The 18,878-nt window shown below is 40.6% G+C and overlaps 1 protein-coding gene across 1 annotated transcript in view; it reads left to right on the top strand.

The window, feature by feature from the left end:
* The first annotated feature begins 3,777 nt into the window (after positions 1 to 3,777).
* The window catches only part of LOC132836067 (cytosolic 5'-nucleotidase 1A-like), a 72,849-nt gene continuing 57,748 nt past the window's right edge, over positions 3,778 to 18,878 (top strand). The window contains exons 1-4 of the mRNA XM_060855319.1: positions 3,778 to 3,933; positions 4,017 to 4,184; positions 7,830 to 7,959; positions 10,919 to 11,041. Of these exons, the coding sequence (XP_060711302.1) occupies positions 3,778 to 3,933; positions 4,017 to 4,184; positions 7,830 to 7,959; positions 10,919 to 11,041 (577 nt within the window). The remainder of the gene's footprint in view (positions 3,934 to 4,016; positions 4,185 to 7,829; positions 7,960 to 10,918; positions 11,042 to 18,878) is intronic.

Here is an 18,878-nt window from a genome sequence, read left to right as displayed (position 1 = left end):
AATGCAATACTAAGGGAGAAATAGCAGGACATTTCAAAAGGATAACGTATTCAGCCTGATGAAGGAGTGGTTCTCTGAAAATTAGTACTTCCAAATAAACCTGTTGGACTATAACCTGCTGTTTTAAATTTTAACTTTATCCATTCCAATCCAACACCGGCACCTCCAAGTCACAATCAGACAGAGTGAACATAGTTTTGTGAAAGGCATTTCATCAAGTACCACATTAAAGTTTAATGTAGAAGACAGGAGCTTGCAATAATGACTTAGCATGAATTGAGGATTCTCTGGCCAAGCAGAGAAGACAGAGTCCAGATTATTGGTTCTTTTTGGGTCGATTAAAAGGACCTAACTAATGGAGTGCCACAAGGATCAGCCATAGGGTGTCAAATACTTACTAACTGTCTGAATGGCTTGGAGGACGGGTAGAGTGCATTGTGTCATGACATTGTGATAATACAAAAATAAATGCAATGACATGTTGTGATGAGCACATACAAATAGGTTGAGTGGACAAAATCTTGGCAAATGGAGTTTAATGTAGAAAAAGGTGAGGTGTCACACATTTTTTTGGAAAGAATGAAAAGGTAGATTATTACAGTAATGGAGAGAAACAGCGACAACGTTCAGTTCAAAGGAACATCTGTGTTCTTATGTATGAAACACAAAAAGGTAGCATGAAGGTGCAGCAGGTAATGAAGAAGACAAACGGAATGTCAGTCTTTATTGTTGGGCCGGGGGAGGCAGAGGGTTGAAATTGAAAAAAGGAAGTTTTGTTACAATAGTAAAGGGTATTGCTGAGGCTGCACCTGGAGTACAGTTCTGGTCCTGTGTCCAAGAGAGAGCATGTTAAGATAGGTTGCAATTCAAAAGGGCGTCACTCGGCTGATTTCTAGTGGATAATTTATCAAGGACAGTAATGATGTTAAGTGTTTATTCATTAGAGTTCAGAAGAATGAGGGAGTGATTGTATTGAGACATACAAGACTGAGAGGGGGTTTGACAAGGTAGATATTGAGATGATGCTTCCACTAATGGGGACATATTTACAGATTACAGGGACACTGATTTAAAACTGAGATGTGAAGGAATTTCTTCTCCTGGAGAGGGACCATCCAGAATTCTTTATCCCAGAAAGCAATGGAAGATGTATTTCTGAAAATATTTAAAGGGGGGGGAGGGGGCGGGGGCGTTGGATAGATTTTCAAAATGGAGGAGCTGAAGGCTGTGAGGAAAAAGGAATTGAGGATTGGAACAGATCAGCCATGATTTTATAACATGGCAAAACAGAACTGAGGGGTTGAATGGTTAACTCTTGCTCCGATTTATGTCCCTAACAGTTGTTGATACATTAATCACCATTTTCAGTACATTTTGTGCACTGAACTATTGATAACAGTTTGTGGTACACTTTGCCCCCTTCCAAGGGATATGTATGATAGGATAATTCAACACTTTGCTGCTTCCCTTCAGAGTATTGGTGTTGTAGAATGCACAACCCATTCAGTAAAATCCATGATCATTCAGTATGAAGTGAGTTTTTGATGTTCACAGAACGATGTTAAATATGCACACTGCTCCTTTAGCCAATGGTTTACTCTCAATGGTAGCTCCAATGTTTGGAAGACAGATTCACATAGTGCTTTCCTCAAACACTCTTACCATCCAACACACAAGTTCATGATGCATTGTCGAAAAGTAGGGAGAAAATGGTAATAGAGTTTGATTAATGAGCATTTAGCCAGTTAATCCAAGCTAAATTAGGACAAATGATCAGAGTTCAAGATCTTCATACAAATATGAGTTCATCGGAAAATACTATGATGATCTGTACACCCAAGTCTTACAACAATGTTCAAGTTCAACAACGAAACAGACAACACATTCAATCAGTCAGGAGTGTGATGGAATACTCCCCACTTGCCTGGATGAGTGCTCGCTAAAAGGTGCACTACAGAATTTCACCAAAAATCCTCAGACAGCACCTTCCAAATCCACAAACAATTCTATCGAAAAGGAAAAGGACAGCAGATCCATTTTGTCAGCACTCCGTGCATGTTCCCCTCCAAGCCACTTCCCATCCTGACTTGGGAATATATTTTTCCTTCACTGCTCCTGGGTCAAAATCCTCCAAAATTAGAATTCCTTCCCTAAGGGCATTGTGGGTTGATCTACAGCAAAGAAGGCAGCTCACTACCGCCATCTTCTCATGTCGAATGAATGCTGGCCAGTCAGTGACACCCAGTCCCACCAGGGATTAATCATCTCCTCATTCAGAAATGATGGCTCAGATACCGAAAGTATCGCACCTATAGCCCATCATATACACTCATCCACAGTGACAATCAGCACACTGTGGAATTAAACTGTACAGGCTAGTCGGGATGATTGTATGTCTGCAAATGTGTTTATCTTAATGTATGAAGATATGTACCTGAATGTACATGTTTATCAAAATGCAGTTCCTATTCTTCAGAAGGTAAAAAAGAATGTTGTTTGTTGCACAAATCTTAAAACAGCACAAAGATTTGAAGATGGCTTTGGGACATGTAGCACTCTGACATAAGGATTTTCATCTCACTCTCAGTTTATTAGTCTTTGCTCATATACATATATCAGTATATATATTCAAAAGGAACTTTTGAGATATATAGGTCAAACCCAGTATGAGGGTTGGAGGATTTGAGCTACAGGGAGAGGTTGAATAGGTTAGGGCTGTTTTCCCTGGAGCATCAGAGGCTGAGGGGTGACTTTATAGAGGTTTATAAAATTATGAGGGGCATGGATAGGGTAAATAGTCTTTTTCCTGGGGTCAGGGAGTCCAGGACTAGAGGACATAGGTTTAGGGTGAGAGAGGAAAGATATAAAAGAGATGTAAGGGGCAATGTTTTCACTCAGAGGGTGGTGCGTGAATGAATGAGCTGCCAGAGGAAATGGTGGAGGCGAGTACAATTGCAACATTTGAAAGGCATCTGGATGGGTATATGAATAGGAAGGGTTTGGAGGGATATGGCTGGGTGCTGGCAGGTGGGATTAGATTGGGTTGGGATATTTGATTGGCATGGACGGGCTGGACCGAAGTGTTTGTTTCCGTGTTGTACATCTCTATGATCTTGCTAATGTCCTGTATAGCCACAACGTGACCTCCCAACTCCTACACTCAGTGCACTGACCAATAAAGGCAAGAGTACCATATACTTTCTTCACCACCCTGTCTATCTGTGACTCTCCTTTCAAGGACCTGCACTCCAAGGTCTCTCCCCAGGACATTCCCATTAAGTTTACAAGTCCAGCCCTGAATTAGACTCCACCTGCCACCCTGCAGTTGACATAGGGTTGCTAATAGATTCTCGTTCAGAGACATCTCTGTCAATTACAGTGCAGTCTCTGTAGTACGTGTGGGCTAATTACAGAGAATGGCCGTGGTGAAAACACATTACTCTACAGTAGTGAAATTACACCAATATATTTTCACATAGTCGGCATGTTGCAGTGTTCCAACATTCTCTCTGGGCAGGCAGTCCCTGGGTAAATGCAGTTACCTGCTCTGGAGGAGTGTTAACAGTCAGTGACCCCAAGCACAGACGTGTTTGTAACTTCACCCCCCCTCCCTGAGCTTGTCACAGAGGCTGCTCTGTTTGTGACGCTGTGGTGTGAGTGAGCTGCTGAATGGGTGGGGTGGCCCAGCCCAGCGCCTCTCTCAGCTCGGTGTTAGCCTTTCCGACCCTAGCAGCTGCAACCCGCTGAGTTGGGGAGTGACACAGCGATCCAGGAACGATGAGTGACACCGGCCTGTACTTACTGGACGAGGTGGACCTCTGCGCTGTCCCGGTTCCAGAAAGAACCTCGTCAACAAGGAAGAGCCGAGGACCATCAAACAGGACTCCCCCAGTTGTCGAACGGGACAGGAATCAACTCCCTGTACCGTTAGAGGTAGGGAGTCACTTGTTCTGGTGTGCACTCTACAAAATAAAAGGAAAACAATCTCAACGTGTGTTTCTTTGTGTATTTATCAGAGCAAATCCCAGCAAGCCATCACCATCGCTGTGTCCTCCAGGACCCTCTTCAACATGTCTGATGAAAGGGCTATCTATGAGTCTGATGGGTTGGAATCGTATGTGAAATACCAGCTGGATCATGAACACGAGCCACTCAAGAAAGGATTGGCGTTCGCCCTGATGAAAGTAGGACCAGGAGACCTTTAAGCACACCCCCGGGGACCTGTTAGTTCCAACAGTGTTCGAGTGTTTGCGGAATCACTTGCAAACATTACCTGTTATAGAGTTTCTGGAACAAACCTCTCTGATCACATCCCCAGGCCTTGCATAGTTCAGCTCAAGGGGAGGGCCCCATTAGAAACGGGTTGAGTGTGTTTTCAGAGTTTCCGGATTAAGAGTAATCTTCAGGGGAAGCTGATTGAGAGGGCCAGGATGAACAAACATAAATCCATCCCTATGTTAAAAATGATCCACTGCCTTATTGATTCGATCTTAATTTCAAAGAATCATGACAGAGCAGAAAGAACCCAGTCAGTCAGGTCATGTCTGGAAGTGAGCAATTCATCACGTACTATCTGTCCACCTTGAAACTGAAATCTCTGTATATTCTTCCTTTTCAAATAGTCTAATTTCCTTTGAATCAATCTGCCTCCACAGTGCAGTCCAGACTTAACCATTTGCTGTGTGAAAATGTTTTTCCTCAGGTTAGTTTTCCTTTTGCAAATCACCTTCAGTCTGTACCCTCATCCTTCATCCTGTGGTGAGTGGAAGCAATTTATCTTCGTATCTGATGTTCCTCATACCTGGAACCATCCTTGTGACTTCTCCTGGACCCCCTTTAAGGCTTCACATCTCTCCTAGGGATCTGGATGCAATGTCCCAGCTGAGGGAAAGCTAGTGGCTGCTTGCTGTTGTGCTTGATGCACCTGTTGATGAAAGCCTTGGACACAGTATAACATTATTAACCACTCACTGAATCAATCCTATCATCTTCAAGGGTAAATGCACACTTGTGCCCAGGTTTCTCTGTCCCTGGATCCACTTTACAATTGTACCCTTTAGTTTAGGCTATCTCCTCACGTTCTTCCTGTAAAAGTGAATCACTTTACATTTCTCACCTTTTAAACTTCAGCCACTTGTCCATCCAATCGCTGTTTTTTGTTATTTCTTCAAAAAGCACCACTAAGTTGATTAAGCACTATGCTCGCTTGACAACTCCATGCTGGCCTTCCTGCATTTGTCTGAGACTACTAATTTTGTCCCAGAAATTGTTTCTTCGTGTTCTGGTAGTTACTGAGTTTATCTATATATACTTTTTTTTTGAATGAGGGTCCAAAGAAGTGATGGATGCAGAAACAATTACTTTTACGAAAGGCAGTGAATGAAGAACCTTTGAAGTGATTTAAAGGCAGAGGTAGAGTCTTGATCATCTAGTGAACAGTCTGCTTTGTTCTGCGGAAGAATCACTGGACCCAAAACTTTAACTCTGCTTTCTCACTGCAGCTGCTGTCAGACCTGCAGAGTTTATCCAGCTGTTTATGTTTTTGTGAAACAAAATGAATTGGAAATTACTTCTTCGGCAGCTGGTACTGTATGGAAAAATGAACTATTAATGTTTCACACAAACAATAACACCATCACTAGCCTTGTGTATCTTTTATAGCATGATTTCCACAAATTAGAGTTGTCAGGAAACAGTCTTCAGTCGATTTTAGTTTCCATTTGGTTCAGTTTTCCTTGTTTCACTGTGTCATAATGCCCCGCATCCATTAAAAACCATTTCCCTCATTCTTCTGAGAATGTTGTTACTGACTTACAGCAGTGACGTTCATTTCCTGTGATTCCTTCCCTGGCCTCACAAGGATGAAACTTGTAGTGATTTTAAATCTCTTTTGGTTCCATCTCCCTACGCACTTGCATCCTACACAGCATGGTGGCACAGTGGTTCATTTCCCGCCTCAGGCGACTGTGTGGAGTTTGCACATTCTCCCTGTGTCTGCATGGGTTTCCTCCGGGTGCTCCGGTTTCCTCCCACAGTCCAAAAATGTGAAGTTTAGGTGAATTGGCACTGCTAAATTGCCCGTAGTGTCAGATGAAGGGGTAAATTTAAGGGAATGGGTCTGGGTGGGTTGCGCTTCAGCGGGTCGGTGTGGACTTGTTGGGCCGAAGGGCCTGTTTCCACACTGTAAGTAATCTAATCTACCTAGCAGTATATCCCTCCTTATCTCAATGCTTTGCTGCTTCCCCACCTCCCTCTTCCCCTCTCTCTTGCTCTCTATCTGTTTGAATCTCTGTGACAAAGACTGTAATAAGAACACTCAATTTTGCATTTTTTAATACTTTAAATCAAGCATATATGTTATAACAATATCTGACCTGTTCCCCATGGTAGTTAAGATATATTGGTTAAAAATCACACAACACCAGGTTATGGTCCAACAGGTTTAATTGGAAGCACACTAGCTTTTGGAGCGACGCTCCTTCATCAGGTGATTGTGGAGGGCTCGATCGTAACAGAATTTATAGCAAAGATTTGCAGTGTGATGTAACTGAAATTACACATTGAAAAATTGATTGACTGTTAAGCCTTCCATCTGTTAGAATACAGTGATAGTTTCACTTCTTTCATGTGTAAAGCACAAAACCCTTCTTTTTAAAGTTGCATTTTTAACTTTGTGCACTCCAGTCCAACACAGGCATCTCCAAATCAAGATATATTGGCTTTTTGTTGGCATAATTGTCTCAGATTGTGTCACTCTATTCATTATTTGGTTTCAACTTAAAGCAAAGAGATAATTTAAAACGTAACCCTTTTATAAAAATTTGCTGGCTTAGTGGTAGGAATGCGATCATTGCAGCAGAGGGACTCTCAGAGCATCAGAATGACAATTTCTTAGCACAGTGCAAGCTGATTTGATGACAATGTGGCTGATTAACGTCCACAGTTCTCTATTTTAAAACAAATGAGGCCCAAAGTTCAAATGAACCAACCCCTTCATCTGTATATTTCAATTAAACCACCATTTTGTGCCAGAAATTTGTGCAAATTGAATTATTCTCCCCTTCTATCTGGTGGCTGAAAGCATGTTTTTAACATGTATAGAAAAATACTATAGTTACGTAATTGGTGCTCAAACATACAGACATGCATATAGATGTTTTGAAACTTGCCTCTCTCTTTCTTTCAGATTAATTAATAAGAGAGTTTTGCCTTCTAGACTAGAACTGTTCAATTGAAATGCCTGCCCCCTCCCCCCTCACCCCCAAACAGGAAAGGTCAGATAAATATAACCGTACATGAGGCCTGCATCCTGAGACCATAAGATTATTTTTCAAATATTGGCAGAATTTCTGGAAGTTAGATATAAATACTCAGTTTATTCAACTTTCTCATACGTTTGCAAATTTAGTTAAATTGCAAATTTTCAAAAATTGTGCATTCTAAATTCACCTGATAAAATTGTCATTCAAAGCAGATACATCTAGTTCAAGATGAAGTTTTTGAGTGAAGCTTTAACATTTTGTTCATTCCTTAATAAAAGTATTAAGGGACTCAAAATGTAATTCAAATGATAAAATAGTGGATAGTGGCATTTTAGAGAAAATAGAATTCAGCATCTCCTAGTGACAAGTACGTTTAATAGTAACCAGAGGAACTGAAAGATAATGTGGATGTAGGAACATACAGTGAGGGAAAGGTTATATAACAGTGCAGTGAAAAGTTGATGTCTTTGTGAACAGGAGTTGTGTGTAAACATAAGACTTGGACTATATGTATAAAAAATATTTGAATGATTTTGTTATAATTGGAAACCTGTGTCTTATTTCCAGGCACTGGAGACAGTTAACTTTCGATTACATGAACTTTACCCTGGCAGTGATGAAGTATTTGATATAGTTCTGATGACTAACAACCATGCCCAAGTAGGAGTGAGACTGATAAACAGCATCAATCACTATGGTATGTATACTGTGAATTGTCTTTTTAACTAGTAGTAACAATTAATACCCATGGATTTGTCTTTACTAACTATATAATGAGGTGAAAGGTTGTGTATTGACTTTGTGTAATAAATTGATGGAATGAAGGCTTTTCTCAAAATGTAACTTTTTCTGGTAAGAATCTCCAGTAGTTGTAAGAATGCTCTTAGAATTTATAATTCAAGTTAAAATTAATGAAAATGTCAAAATGCATGAATTCACTATATCAAGCAACACAGGTTTGTCATAGCCAGTTATCATAATCAGTGTCGACAAATATAATCATGGATGGGGTTGTTTGATTGTTGTAAATGGTGTAATTGTGGGTTTTGGAAGGCATTCAATAAGGGTATGTCCGAAGAACAAAAAGATTCAGTTATGTGGTAGGAAAGAAAATGTGACAACCTAAAACATAATTACCAAAAGCACAGGGATATATTACTTAAAAGTGAGATTCCAGCAAAAATCTTGTTTTTAAAGCAACAAGAAAATATTTAGCTGCTCTTGACATAACAAGTAACCAATTCTCAGGCAGCAGATGGTTCACTTAACACATTTTGGAAGATTTAAACTTGTTGATACGGCAGCTAAGTGCACACTATTGGGAAAGGCAATTCAAGATTATCAGGAGTGTAGTGATTGTAACGATGCCAGCCAGGTGGACCTCAAAGAATATGCATTCCTGATTGGGGGGTGTTAATCTAATCCAATCAGGGAGCCCTGGATGACAGATAAGAAAAGTAGTGTCTACATCTGTACACACACAATATGGGTGCTGGGGAAAAATAAACACTACCAATGTTAGGCGATAGTGTGGGGGGGGAAAGAGAATAGAAATGTCAGAGGTTCTGTTCATTCTAAGAGCTGCCTCTGAGGGAGCTAGATCAGTGAGTGAGGAAATAAATAAACAGGAGTATCAGACATCCTGTTCACTCTGAGAGCTGGCTGTGAGGGAGCTGGATCAGTATCAAGTATAATGCACATGTAAATAATAAGAAAAAAAGAACAGCAGTGTCACACATCCTTAACACAAAAGAGTGTCTCCACCTGCACTCACACTACAAGGGTGCTAGGGAAAAATAAACACTGCTGCTGTTAGGTGGTAGTGTGGGGGAAAATCATTTTAAAAAAAGAAAAAGTGGAGTGTCAGAGATACTGCAACTCTGAGAGCTGGCTCTGAGGGAGCTGGGTCAGTGATGAAGGACTCTCCATTTTGTGTTCAGGAGGGGACTGACTGTGCTGTCTGGATTAAAAAAAGAATAGTAGTGTCAGAGGTTCTGTTCACTCTGAGTGCTGGCTGTGAGAGAGCTGGATCTGTGTCAATATAAGGTAACTTGGTGACGCAATATCAGTCTCAATGGAGTTATTTCAAGGAGTTAGTGGGAATGTCAAATTTGAAGTAAAATCAATCAGGAAACCTGGTGGAGCAGGCTTGTGGCACCATATTGCCTGCTTTTGTTTCAATTTTCTATGTTCTTCATCACAAGACGACCTAATCCGTCAGCTAAGGGAATATAAAACCACACAAATCAAGAAGTCTGTGGCGCATGCAAAATAAAAATGACTCCTTGAACACAAAGTGCAAAGGTGGCAGATAGATAGGAACACTGCCATTTGCAAGTTCCCCTCCAAGCCACTCACCATCCTGACTTGGAAATATATCACCGTTCCTTCACTGTTGCTGGGTCAAAATCCTGAAATTCTCTCCCTTAAGGGCATTGTGGGTCTAGCCACAGCAGGTGGACTGCAGCAGTTCAAGAAGGCAGCTTACTACAACATCCTCGGGTCAACTAGTGACAGGCAGTACAATGCTGGCCTAGCCAGTGATGTCCACACCCCATAAAGGAATGAATAATGTGCTAAGATGCAACAATGCTCTTGTAGACACTTCAGGTTTTTTTTCTCTGTGAAATTGTAAAAGAAAACATGACTTTTTCTGGTAAGAATCTCTAGTAGTTGTAAGAATGCTCTTAGAATTTATAAATATAGAAATGTATGAAATCACTATGTTAAGCAACACAGGTTTGCTATAGCCAGTTATCATAGTCACTATTGGGTTGGTAGATGCTGTAAATGTTGTAATTGTGGGTTTTGGAAAGCATTCAATAAGGCTATGTCAGAAGAACAAAACGATTCAGTTATGTGGTATTAATGAAAATGTGACATCGGTTAACAACAGGAGTAGTTAGTGTAAGTAATGCACGCTAGAGGTGAATGCTGGGACCTTGTCCGTATGTGTAGATGTTTGGGCTTGGGTGTAAAGGTGGAGTCTTGAATTACAATTTTGAAATCTTCTGAAAAATCAGAAGTCGGTGAGCAGTCAAGAGAACTGCAAAAACTGAAATGAGGATATACCAGCGAACCAGCAGGTGGGTGTGGTCGAATTTGGTTGTGTGAGATAATACATATTATGAAGAACAGAAAAAACATGAAAGTACATTTAATTGAAATGTTATGAAAGAGACAAATACAATTAGGGGCAATATTCCATTTGCTTTCCTTCTTACTTGCTGTACATTCATGATCACTTTTTGTGATTTCATCTGTGTACACCCAGATCCCATCTGTATCATTTCACTCTATAATCTTTCTCTGATTAAAGTTAAAAATCACACAACACCAGGTTATAGTCCAACAGGTTTAATTGGAAGCACACTAGCTTTCGGAGCGACGCTCCTTCATCAGGTGATAGTGGAGGGCTGTTCTCTGTTTAGGTAATAATTTCCTTTTCCACGTTTTCTACAGCTGTGGATAACCTCATGACTTGTATCTTCCACTTCATTGCATGAAGAATTAATTTTCATATCTACAGCATGTTAATGGCAGGAATTGGACAGGGAGAGATTTCATTTCTTTGTTACCAATATGTGGTGATCACACAGCAATAAACAGTACAGTGGCGTCATTAAATTATTTCAATGTTGTAACTTTTGTTTTAGGCCTGGCAATTGAAAGGTTTTGTATGACGGGTGGAACAAGTCCTATCAATTATTTAAAGGCATATCATACCAACTTGTACCTTTCATCAGATCCTGTGAAAGTTGCAAATGCACTAAATGAAGGTAAGAATGAAGAAATCAAAGTACCACAGAAGTAAAAGTGTATTTATATATCTTAAAGTTTCACTGCAAAGGCAGCCTGTAGCTTGGATGTTTATGAACCACAACTATGATTATTAGATCTTGTTTATCAGAATGATAAAAAGAATATGCATGCTACAGGTGGAGTGCCATGCAGAATAAACTTTACAAAATTGTAAAAAAAAACAAGCAAGTCAAAAAATTATTCGTTACTGTTTCCAGCTAGATAATCTTAGTGGCGTTTTGTTTGTAATATTCAAATATCTCTAAAATAGTTCAAGGTTTTATTCCTGCATTGCTATTTGAATATCCATTTCTCATATACTCATCACCCTATGTGAAGGTTTTGTAAATCATCCTAAGTTGATCTCTCATAAATCTGAATTTGTTTCCATTTTTCACTTTCCATGTTTGAAATAATATTCCAGGTTTACAATCGACATAAATTTCTCTAGTCCATCTTCATACACAGGTCCATAACACAATGGATCTGGTCTTGTGGTTTCTTGCACTATATGCAGAGCTAGAATATCTGTCATAGGGTCAGACAGCACAAAAACAGCTGACCAAGTTTTCCTAACTAAATGAGTTCTACTTGCCTGCATCTCATCCATGTCCCTCTAAACCTTTCCTATTCATATACCTATCCAAATGTCTTTTAAATGAACAACTAGAATTAGGTCTGATCAGACCACAGAGCTATAAAAATGTGACTGATTCCTCTTCTGACTTGTATTTTAGCTTTTAATGAGTGCTGTCTGCATTCTTGCAGAACGGTACATGGTTGGGATTAAACTTCAGCAGATTTTCTTACTCCCATTATTGTACTTGGAAACATTCCATAAATTGTTTGCATTTGACCCTGATTCGATGACCTCTCTTTGTTGATGTCATCCACAAATTTGATCAATTTTTATACTGAATTTCAGAATCTATATAGAAATGGTGAACTCCGCAACATTGAACTCACTCGTTTACCCCTCCCCTTTTAAGATTGCCTCGGTGGTAATGGGTAGAATTTGTTGCCCTCTCCAGGACCAGGCTGAGAGGCGAGATAATCAGGTGGGAAGATCTGGTTGCAGAGCCTATGTTTTCTTAATACCACCAGCCCCCCAACTAAAACAATGATGGAGAAGTTTGAGATCAGTAGTCCTTCTCTTACAGGCTAATTGAGGCCCTAAAGTAGACCATTTATAGTTATTTTAATGGCCCCATTCCCCAAACACTGCAGCAACCGATATTTATTAATAAGGCCATTTGGGAAAAGCATTCTGTCACCTCCCCTTCCAACTCCAATTGATTTAGTCCCCTTCCCTCTCTCTCTATCTCTCCCTCACCTTTGGTGGTCTACATTGTCCTACACAGATGTTTCACATAGTTTGAATAATTGGAAATATGGGTGATTTGGTGGTGGTGGATAATGGGTGAAAAGTACCACAGGTAACTTAGTGATGGGTAAAAAGCCACTTGGTTGTGTGTGATAATACCTCTGGATATATATTTAAAAAGAAAGAAAAGCATTCTGTTCTAGCTGCTTCTATGGCTACAGTTGACATGGCCTTGTTGTGATATTATGGGATAGCTGCTTAAAACAAAAGTTACAGGTACATGCAAAGGTCCATTTGAATCCTTCAAATTCACTGTCCTCATCTCTTGCACCACTGAATAATCCATTCCAGTCGTCTGAGTCAAGCATATTGTCGGATGGACCATTTTCATCTTCACTCTCAAGGGAATTGTCAATTGAAGTTTTCATCACTTCCATCTGACTATAAATAGTCAGCCTCCAAACCATTTGAAGTATTAGAAATTCCACATTTTTTTTCACAATAATTTCAGTTTTCATTCCCTTCCAGGACTCAACAATCCAATCATAGACAGTTGTAAGTAATGGAGCATGCATGTTGTAACCCTTTGTGAAGCTTTTTTCTCCTTAGAGTATTAGAGATGTATACAGCATGGAAACATACCCTTCGGTCCAACCCATCCATACCAATCAGATATCCCCCTTGAATCCAAGTGTCCTATTACTTCAGTACTAAGTCCTTAAAAGGTTTATTGATGCTAACGTGCAGTGGCTGCACCATGCTCGTAAGGCCTCCAGGAATCATTGCAATGTCAGTATTGTTAGCTTGAAGTTCACTGATAATACTTTTTACTCAGTGTGATCTGAACACATCCCAAACCAGTAAGCTTTCTTCCTTTCTCAGTCTACCTGGTCGCTTATTCCAGACTTCCTTAATCCAAGTCTTACCAGCCACCTTCATCCATCCACCCCTTTTCATGGACGAGGACAACAATGCCTTTTGGAAATTTCCGTTTGGGCAGAGTTTTCCGCTTAAAAACCACCATAGGCTTTAACTTTTTTCCATCTGCCATACAACCAAATACCACAGTAAATTGACTCTTTTCATGGCCAGTAGTCTTAACTAAAACAGCTTTTGCTCCAATCTAGTCCACTGTTCTGTTCCTTAGCATATCAAAGTTCACTGGGGTTTCGTCCATATTGCCGATGCACGAGAGCCTGTACCTGTTTCTCTTCTGACTTCTGATTACAAAGCAATGGAACCCAATTAACTTGTCATTAAGTTCTGAGGGGAGACAATCTTGGCCAATCTAGGCTTTCTGCCTAAACACCAAATCAGACCTTTTCATAAACCTACTGCTCCATCCAGCACTGGCTTTGACATCACTGAATCCATTTTTTTTTGGCTTCGTTTTTAGCACGTATTCTTACACACTGTCGAGTCACTATGCTTCCCTTCCAATGGCACTGAATTATTACCCAGTCAGCAATCTTTTTCAGTTGTGGCCATTTGTTCATCTTTCCTCTGTTGGCATTCTTCTGTTTTGGCATAGCCTTTAACTGTGTGGCTTATTTCCTTCAATCTCAAACAAGTTTTTCAGAAACACAGAACTCCCTTGCAGCTATGCTATTGTTGTCCTTCGCTGCAACTTCAATAACTTTATTAGTTTAAACTGTGCTGTATACTCGTTTCTTCGTGATACCATTTTGTCAGAAAGAATTGGGGGAGTTGTACAATAAATTCAGAGCACAACTGTACCTGACCCCTACTTTTGAGAAACTGAAGCAACAGCAGGAAGATTAAGATTGAGGGCTGCCATAAGGTACCGTAGATATTTGCATGCACCGGTCAAATGTATATATGTAAATATTACATAAATATATACAGTATATATAGTTATCAACATTCAATTTAATGATTTGAAAATTGCATTGTATAAATATATGCTGGTGCGTGTTACATGTGATACATTTTGTATCAAAAATATGCCAATCATGCCCTTTAAGACTGCATAAATGGTCAGGAAGAGACCCCTGAAAAGCTAGGGTCAACTTACACACGAGGTGCATGAAAAATACCAGACTTCTTTGGCCAAAGATAAAGGGTTGACTTATACATGAGTGTGGGAGAAAGATCTATATCCCTGCCCACCCACAGCATGGCCACATAAAAAACATAGAAACTGGCCTGTAAAACACAGAAATCAGTCCTGCCAACATATACAGGAACTACCCAAGGTGCCACAGTCTTGGCCAACCAGTCTCTTCCACAATATCATTTTGTTTAATTAAACTGCTTGTCACTTTCACTGTGATCCTCGTTTTGTCATCTCTGATTTATTGGGCTCAATTTCTCCGACAATGCAGTCAACCTATCCATGAGTATATATGGTATTTGACAAATACATGACGATACCTTATAATATGTTTTTTTAGGAGGTTTTCCAATGACAGTGTATTTATTTACTTAAGAACCCAGAAATGTTATAAATATGAGCAGGAGTAGGCCATTGTGCCCTGTGAATCCACTCCACCATTCAATGAGATCATGACGGACCTTCTACTTGGTAACACAATTTTCCTGTACTATCAGCATATCCCTCACACACAACGTCGGCAACTAACTGTCTGAGGACTGCAAATTCAGACTGGCCTTCCATTGCCGGTAGAGGTGAGCTCACTCAGTACTTTCCAGTGAGTGGGTACGTTCACTATCCCCAGATTAAATCCCAGTAAGTCTTGGTGACACACTGACGAATTACTCTGTTGTTCTGGTTGCATTCCAGTTTCGAAGAGGTTCTGAAATCTTCATCTTTCTTGTGTGCGCGTGTGTGTGTGTGTGTGTGTGTGTGCGCACGCGCGTACGTACGTGTGCACATACATATGTGTGTGTGTATACGTATATGTGTGTGTATGTGTGTGTGTGTATGCGTACACATGCGCGTGTGTGTATGCGTACACGTACATGCGTGTGTGGATGCGTACGCAACACACGTGTGTGTACGCATACAATGTGTGTTTGTTGATGGAATTCTGATTGGAGTGCTATAATTCTAGGAATTCTTGTGCATTCCTCTGTTTGACTTGTCCGAAGATGGATATGTTGTCCTTCCTCATCTGTAGATTAGATTAGATTTCCTACAGTGTGGAAACAGGCCATTTGGTCCAACAAGTCCACACCGACCCTCCAAAGAGTAACCCACCCAGATCCATTTCCCTCTGACTAATGCACCTAACACTATGGGCAATTTAGCATGGCCAATTCACCTGACCTGCACATCTTTATACAGTGGGAGGAAACCGGTGTACCCAGAGGAAACCCACACAGTCACGGGGAGAATGTGCAAACTCCACACAGACAGTCACCTAAGGCTGAAAGCGAACCTGGGGCTGTGAGGTAACAGTGCTAACCACTGAGTCACTGTGCCGCCCATATGTATGTAAAGATACTAATGAGAGTGGGTCATGTATTTTTGTGGCTAGTTGATGTTCACGTATCCTGGTGGCTAGTTGTCTATCTGTTTGTCCAATGTCATGTTTGTTACAGATGTTGCAAGGTATTTTGTAAATTACATTAATTTTGCTTGTTGTTGTATCTTGCTACAAGGAAACATAGCACATAGATCAAACGTAGGCCATACTAATAGTGCTTCACCAGAAGCTCACTGTTGACGTTACCTAAAACGGTGACGAAACATCTGAAAATGAACCTTGCAGCTCAGCGAACAAACCTACATCCAGAAGCTCAACCTGAGCTATAAATCTTCTCAAAGTCTTATGATCAGATAACATGCTAGGGCTGCTTTCCCTGGAGCGTCGGAGGCTGAGGGGTGACCTTATAGAGGTTTACAAATTTATGAGGAGCATAGAAAGGATAAATAGGTAAAGTCTTTTCCCTGGGGTCAGTGAGTCCAGAACCAGAGGGCATAGGTTGAGGGTGAGAGGGGAAAGATATAAAAGAAACCTAAGGGGCAACATTTTCACACAGAGGGTGGTACGTGTATGGAATGAGCTGCCAGAGGATGTGGTGGAGGCTGGTACAATTGCAACATTTAAAAGGCATTTGGATGGGAAAATGAATAGGAAGGGTTTGGAGGGATATGGGCCGGGTGCTGGCAGGTGGGACTAGATTGGGTTGGGATATCTGGTCGGCATGGACAGGTTGGACCAAAGGGTCTGTTTCCATGCTGTACATCTCTATGACTTTGATCCCATTTACCCTCCCCTGAGAAAAAAAGAAAATGACACCACAGGAAATGACATCACCAAGGAAACCTAAACATATAAATAAAAATGCAGGTCATACCACCAGAGCTTCACCGGAGGTTCACTGATGATGTTACCTAGTCTGGTGACGAAACATCTGAAATGAACCTTCCAGCTCTGCGAGCAAACTTACATCCTGATAATGAGATACTTGACACCAATCAAGCCAGTGAGAATTGCAGGACAACGGAACACAGCAGTTCCAGCAGTATCTGTGAGGAGAGAAAAATAGAACGAACAATCTGATTCTGATGTGACTCTTCTACAGAACTGAAGTGAGAGGTGGAGAAGTGATGGGTTTACAATGTAGGAAAAAGGGAGAGAGAACTTCCTGGAGCAGGTAGGTCGAGGATGGTCAGAGGATGAGTGGGATTAGAGATCATATGTATCGCAAAACAAATAACAAAAGTAATAGCAATGATTGGAGAAAAAAATGCAATGCCCAGTGTAGATGCTCATATGAGCTGTTAGTGACAGAATAAAGGTCAGCTTTGGTAAAAGCAAAACAAAGACAATCAGACCCTTGTGGGTTGCGGGGAAGAGTGGGGCAAGGCAGTGAAACAAAATGGAGGTCTGAGCTCATATGGATCACTGAGTGAGGTGGGGGCACTGATAAGACATTCAGATGCTCTCAGCAGGACCCTCACTTCAACTTCTTTTTTCCATCCTCCCACTCTACACATACTCCTGAACTGGAGCTCACCCTGATGCGCATCAGCGAGATACTGAAGGTCCCAAGGCAGAGATTTGATCAGTTCTGTCCGAGGTCACATTCTGAGTGTGAAAACCATTCAAAATACCTGCTGTTCACACTAAGTGTTATGACACAGTGGTGAACCCTTCTGTTAACTAAAACACACCCAAAAAAACTCACCTTGCCTTGTAATCTGATAAAATGAGTTACAGAGAACTCCCAAGTTCCACTATTTAAAGAAAATAATATCAATTTATTCTTTAAATCTAAAAGTGAACATTAAACAACAATTGTTCGCAACTCTAAGTCCTCCCTTCTCTTAACTGCTTATTATCTGCCTCCAACTCTGTAACAATATACTGTTCCAATAAGACACTTACTAAAGTTGCATTAACTTAATTTCATAACCATACAGCAGCTGTCATCATCAGTGTTTTTCTTCTTCAGGCTGAAGATCTCTCTGGGTTGTCATCTTTATTTTTATGCAAATATGTTTTGTGTGAAAAGATACCTTTTGTTTGGGGGGGGGTGGATTTCAATGGCAGTTGCTCAGTCTGACTTTCCAAATGCCTGTTTTCTATATCCCCAACATTGGATCCTCTCATTGGTTTGATGTTGGCAAAATAATAAATTCAGATTTGATTGGGCTTTAGTGTACTGGCGCATAATTTAAACTGTTTAAATTTGAATTGTCTAAAATAGCAACCAACTTAGGTATCTATTTCACAGCTAAATGTTTTATTTTCAATTTTCCAGTACGTTCTGAGGGTGCTTTTGTAAGCTTTCAGTGCAGAACAATATTCACCCTCTCTTAAAGGTATGGTACATGCCTTCATCAGGCTGTCACATTTGACACTCCACATCTGTGTTCCCTCTTTCCAGGAGCAAAGACCTCATTACCAAGACCTGAGATGTTATATCATTCATGCTGGAGACAGAATCTTCAGCAGCATTGTGCACTTTTACAGAGGGATTTGAGGAGTCTAACAGTATTTCACATATTTCTACTTGTCCCTCAAACTTATCGTCTTTGGTCATTGAGGCTCAGATCCTAGGTCTAGTTGTGCTGAGTTTGGAATATCCTGAGTCATCTGAGATGGGACTTCTCACTGCTGTTTCTGTCACCCGCATCATCTACTCTTGTCGATTTTCTGATGTGTGAAACACTATTGGAAAACTACATGTCCGAGTGGATTTGTGTGTATCTGAGCTGATCATCTCCATGAGTCTGATAGTACATTCTCACATTGAGTCTTTGTCTTTCTCCTGCACCACCACTTGTGGGATACTCAATGGGTCTGTAGGATATTAAAGACAGTGTAAAAATGTAAAAAGAACTGTAAAAATGAGAAGATCTTACCTGAGCATCATGCACATAATCATACTTCATTTGGCTGCCCACATTTGGTTAAAAATACTGAATATCATGTGGCTGTTTGGTATTTCATTCTGTTACCAGGGTCACCAGCATTCACCTTATCTTGAGTGCCTCCTCCTTTGTGACTGTTAGAATTAAGGTGGCTCATGAGCCATGCTGAGCTCTCTGTCTTTCT

Source organism: Hemiscyllium ocellatum, chromosome 3, assembly GCF_020745735.1.
Source record: "Hemiscyllium ocellatum isolate sHemOce1 chromosome 3, sHemOce1.pat.X.cur, whole genome shotgun sequence".
NCBI lineage: Eukaryota > Metazoa > Chordata > Chondrichthyes > Orectolobiformes > Hemiscylliidae > Hemiscyllium > Hemiscyllium ocellatum.
This window is presented reverse-complemented; position numbering and strand designations above follow the sequence as displayed.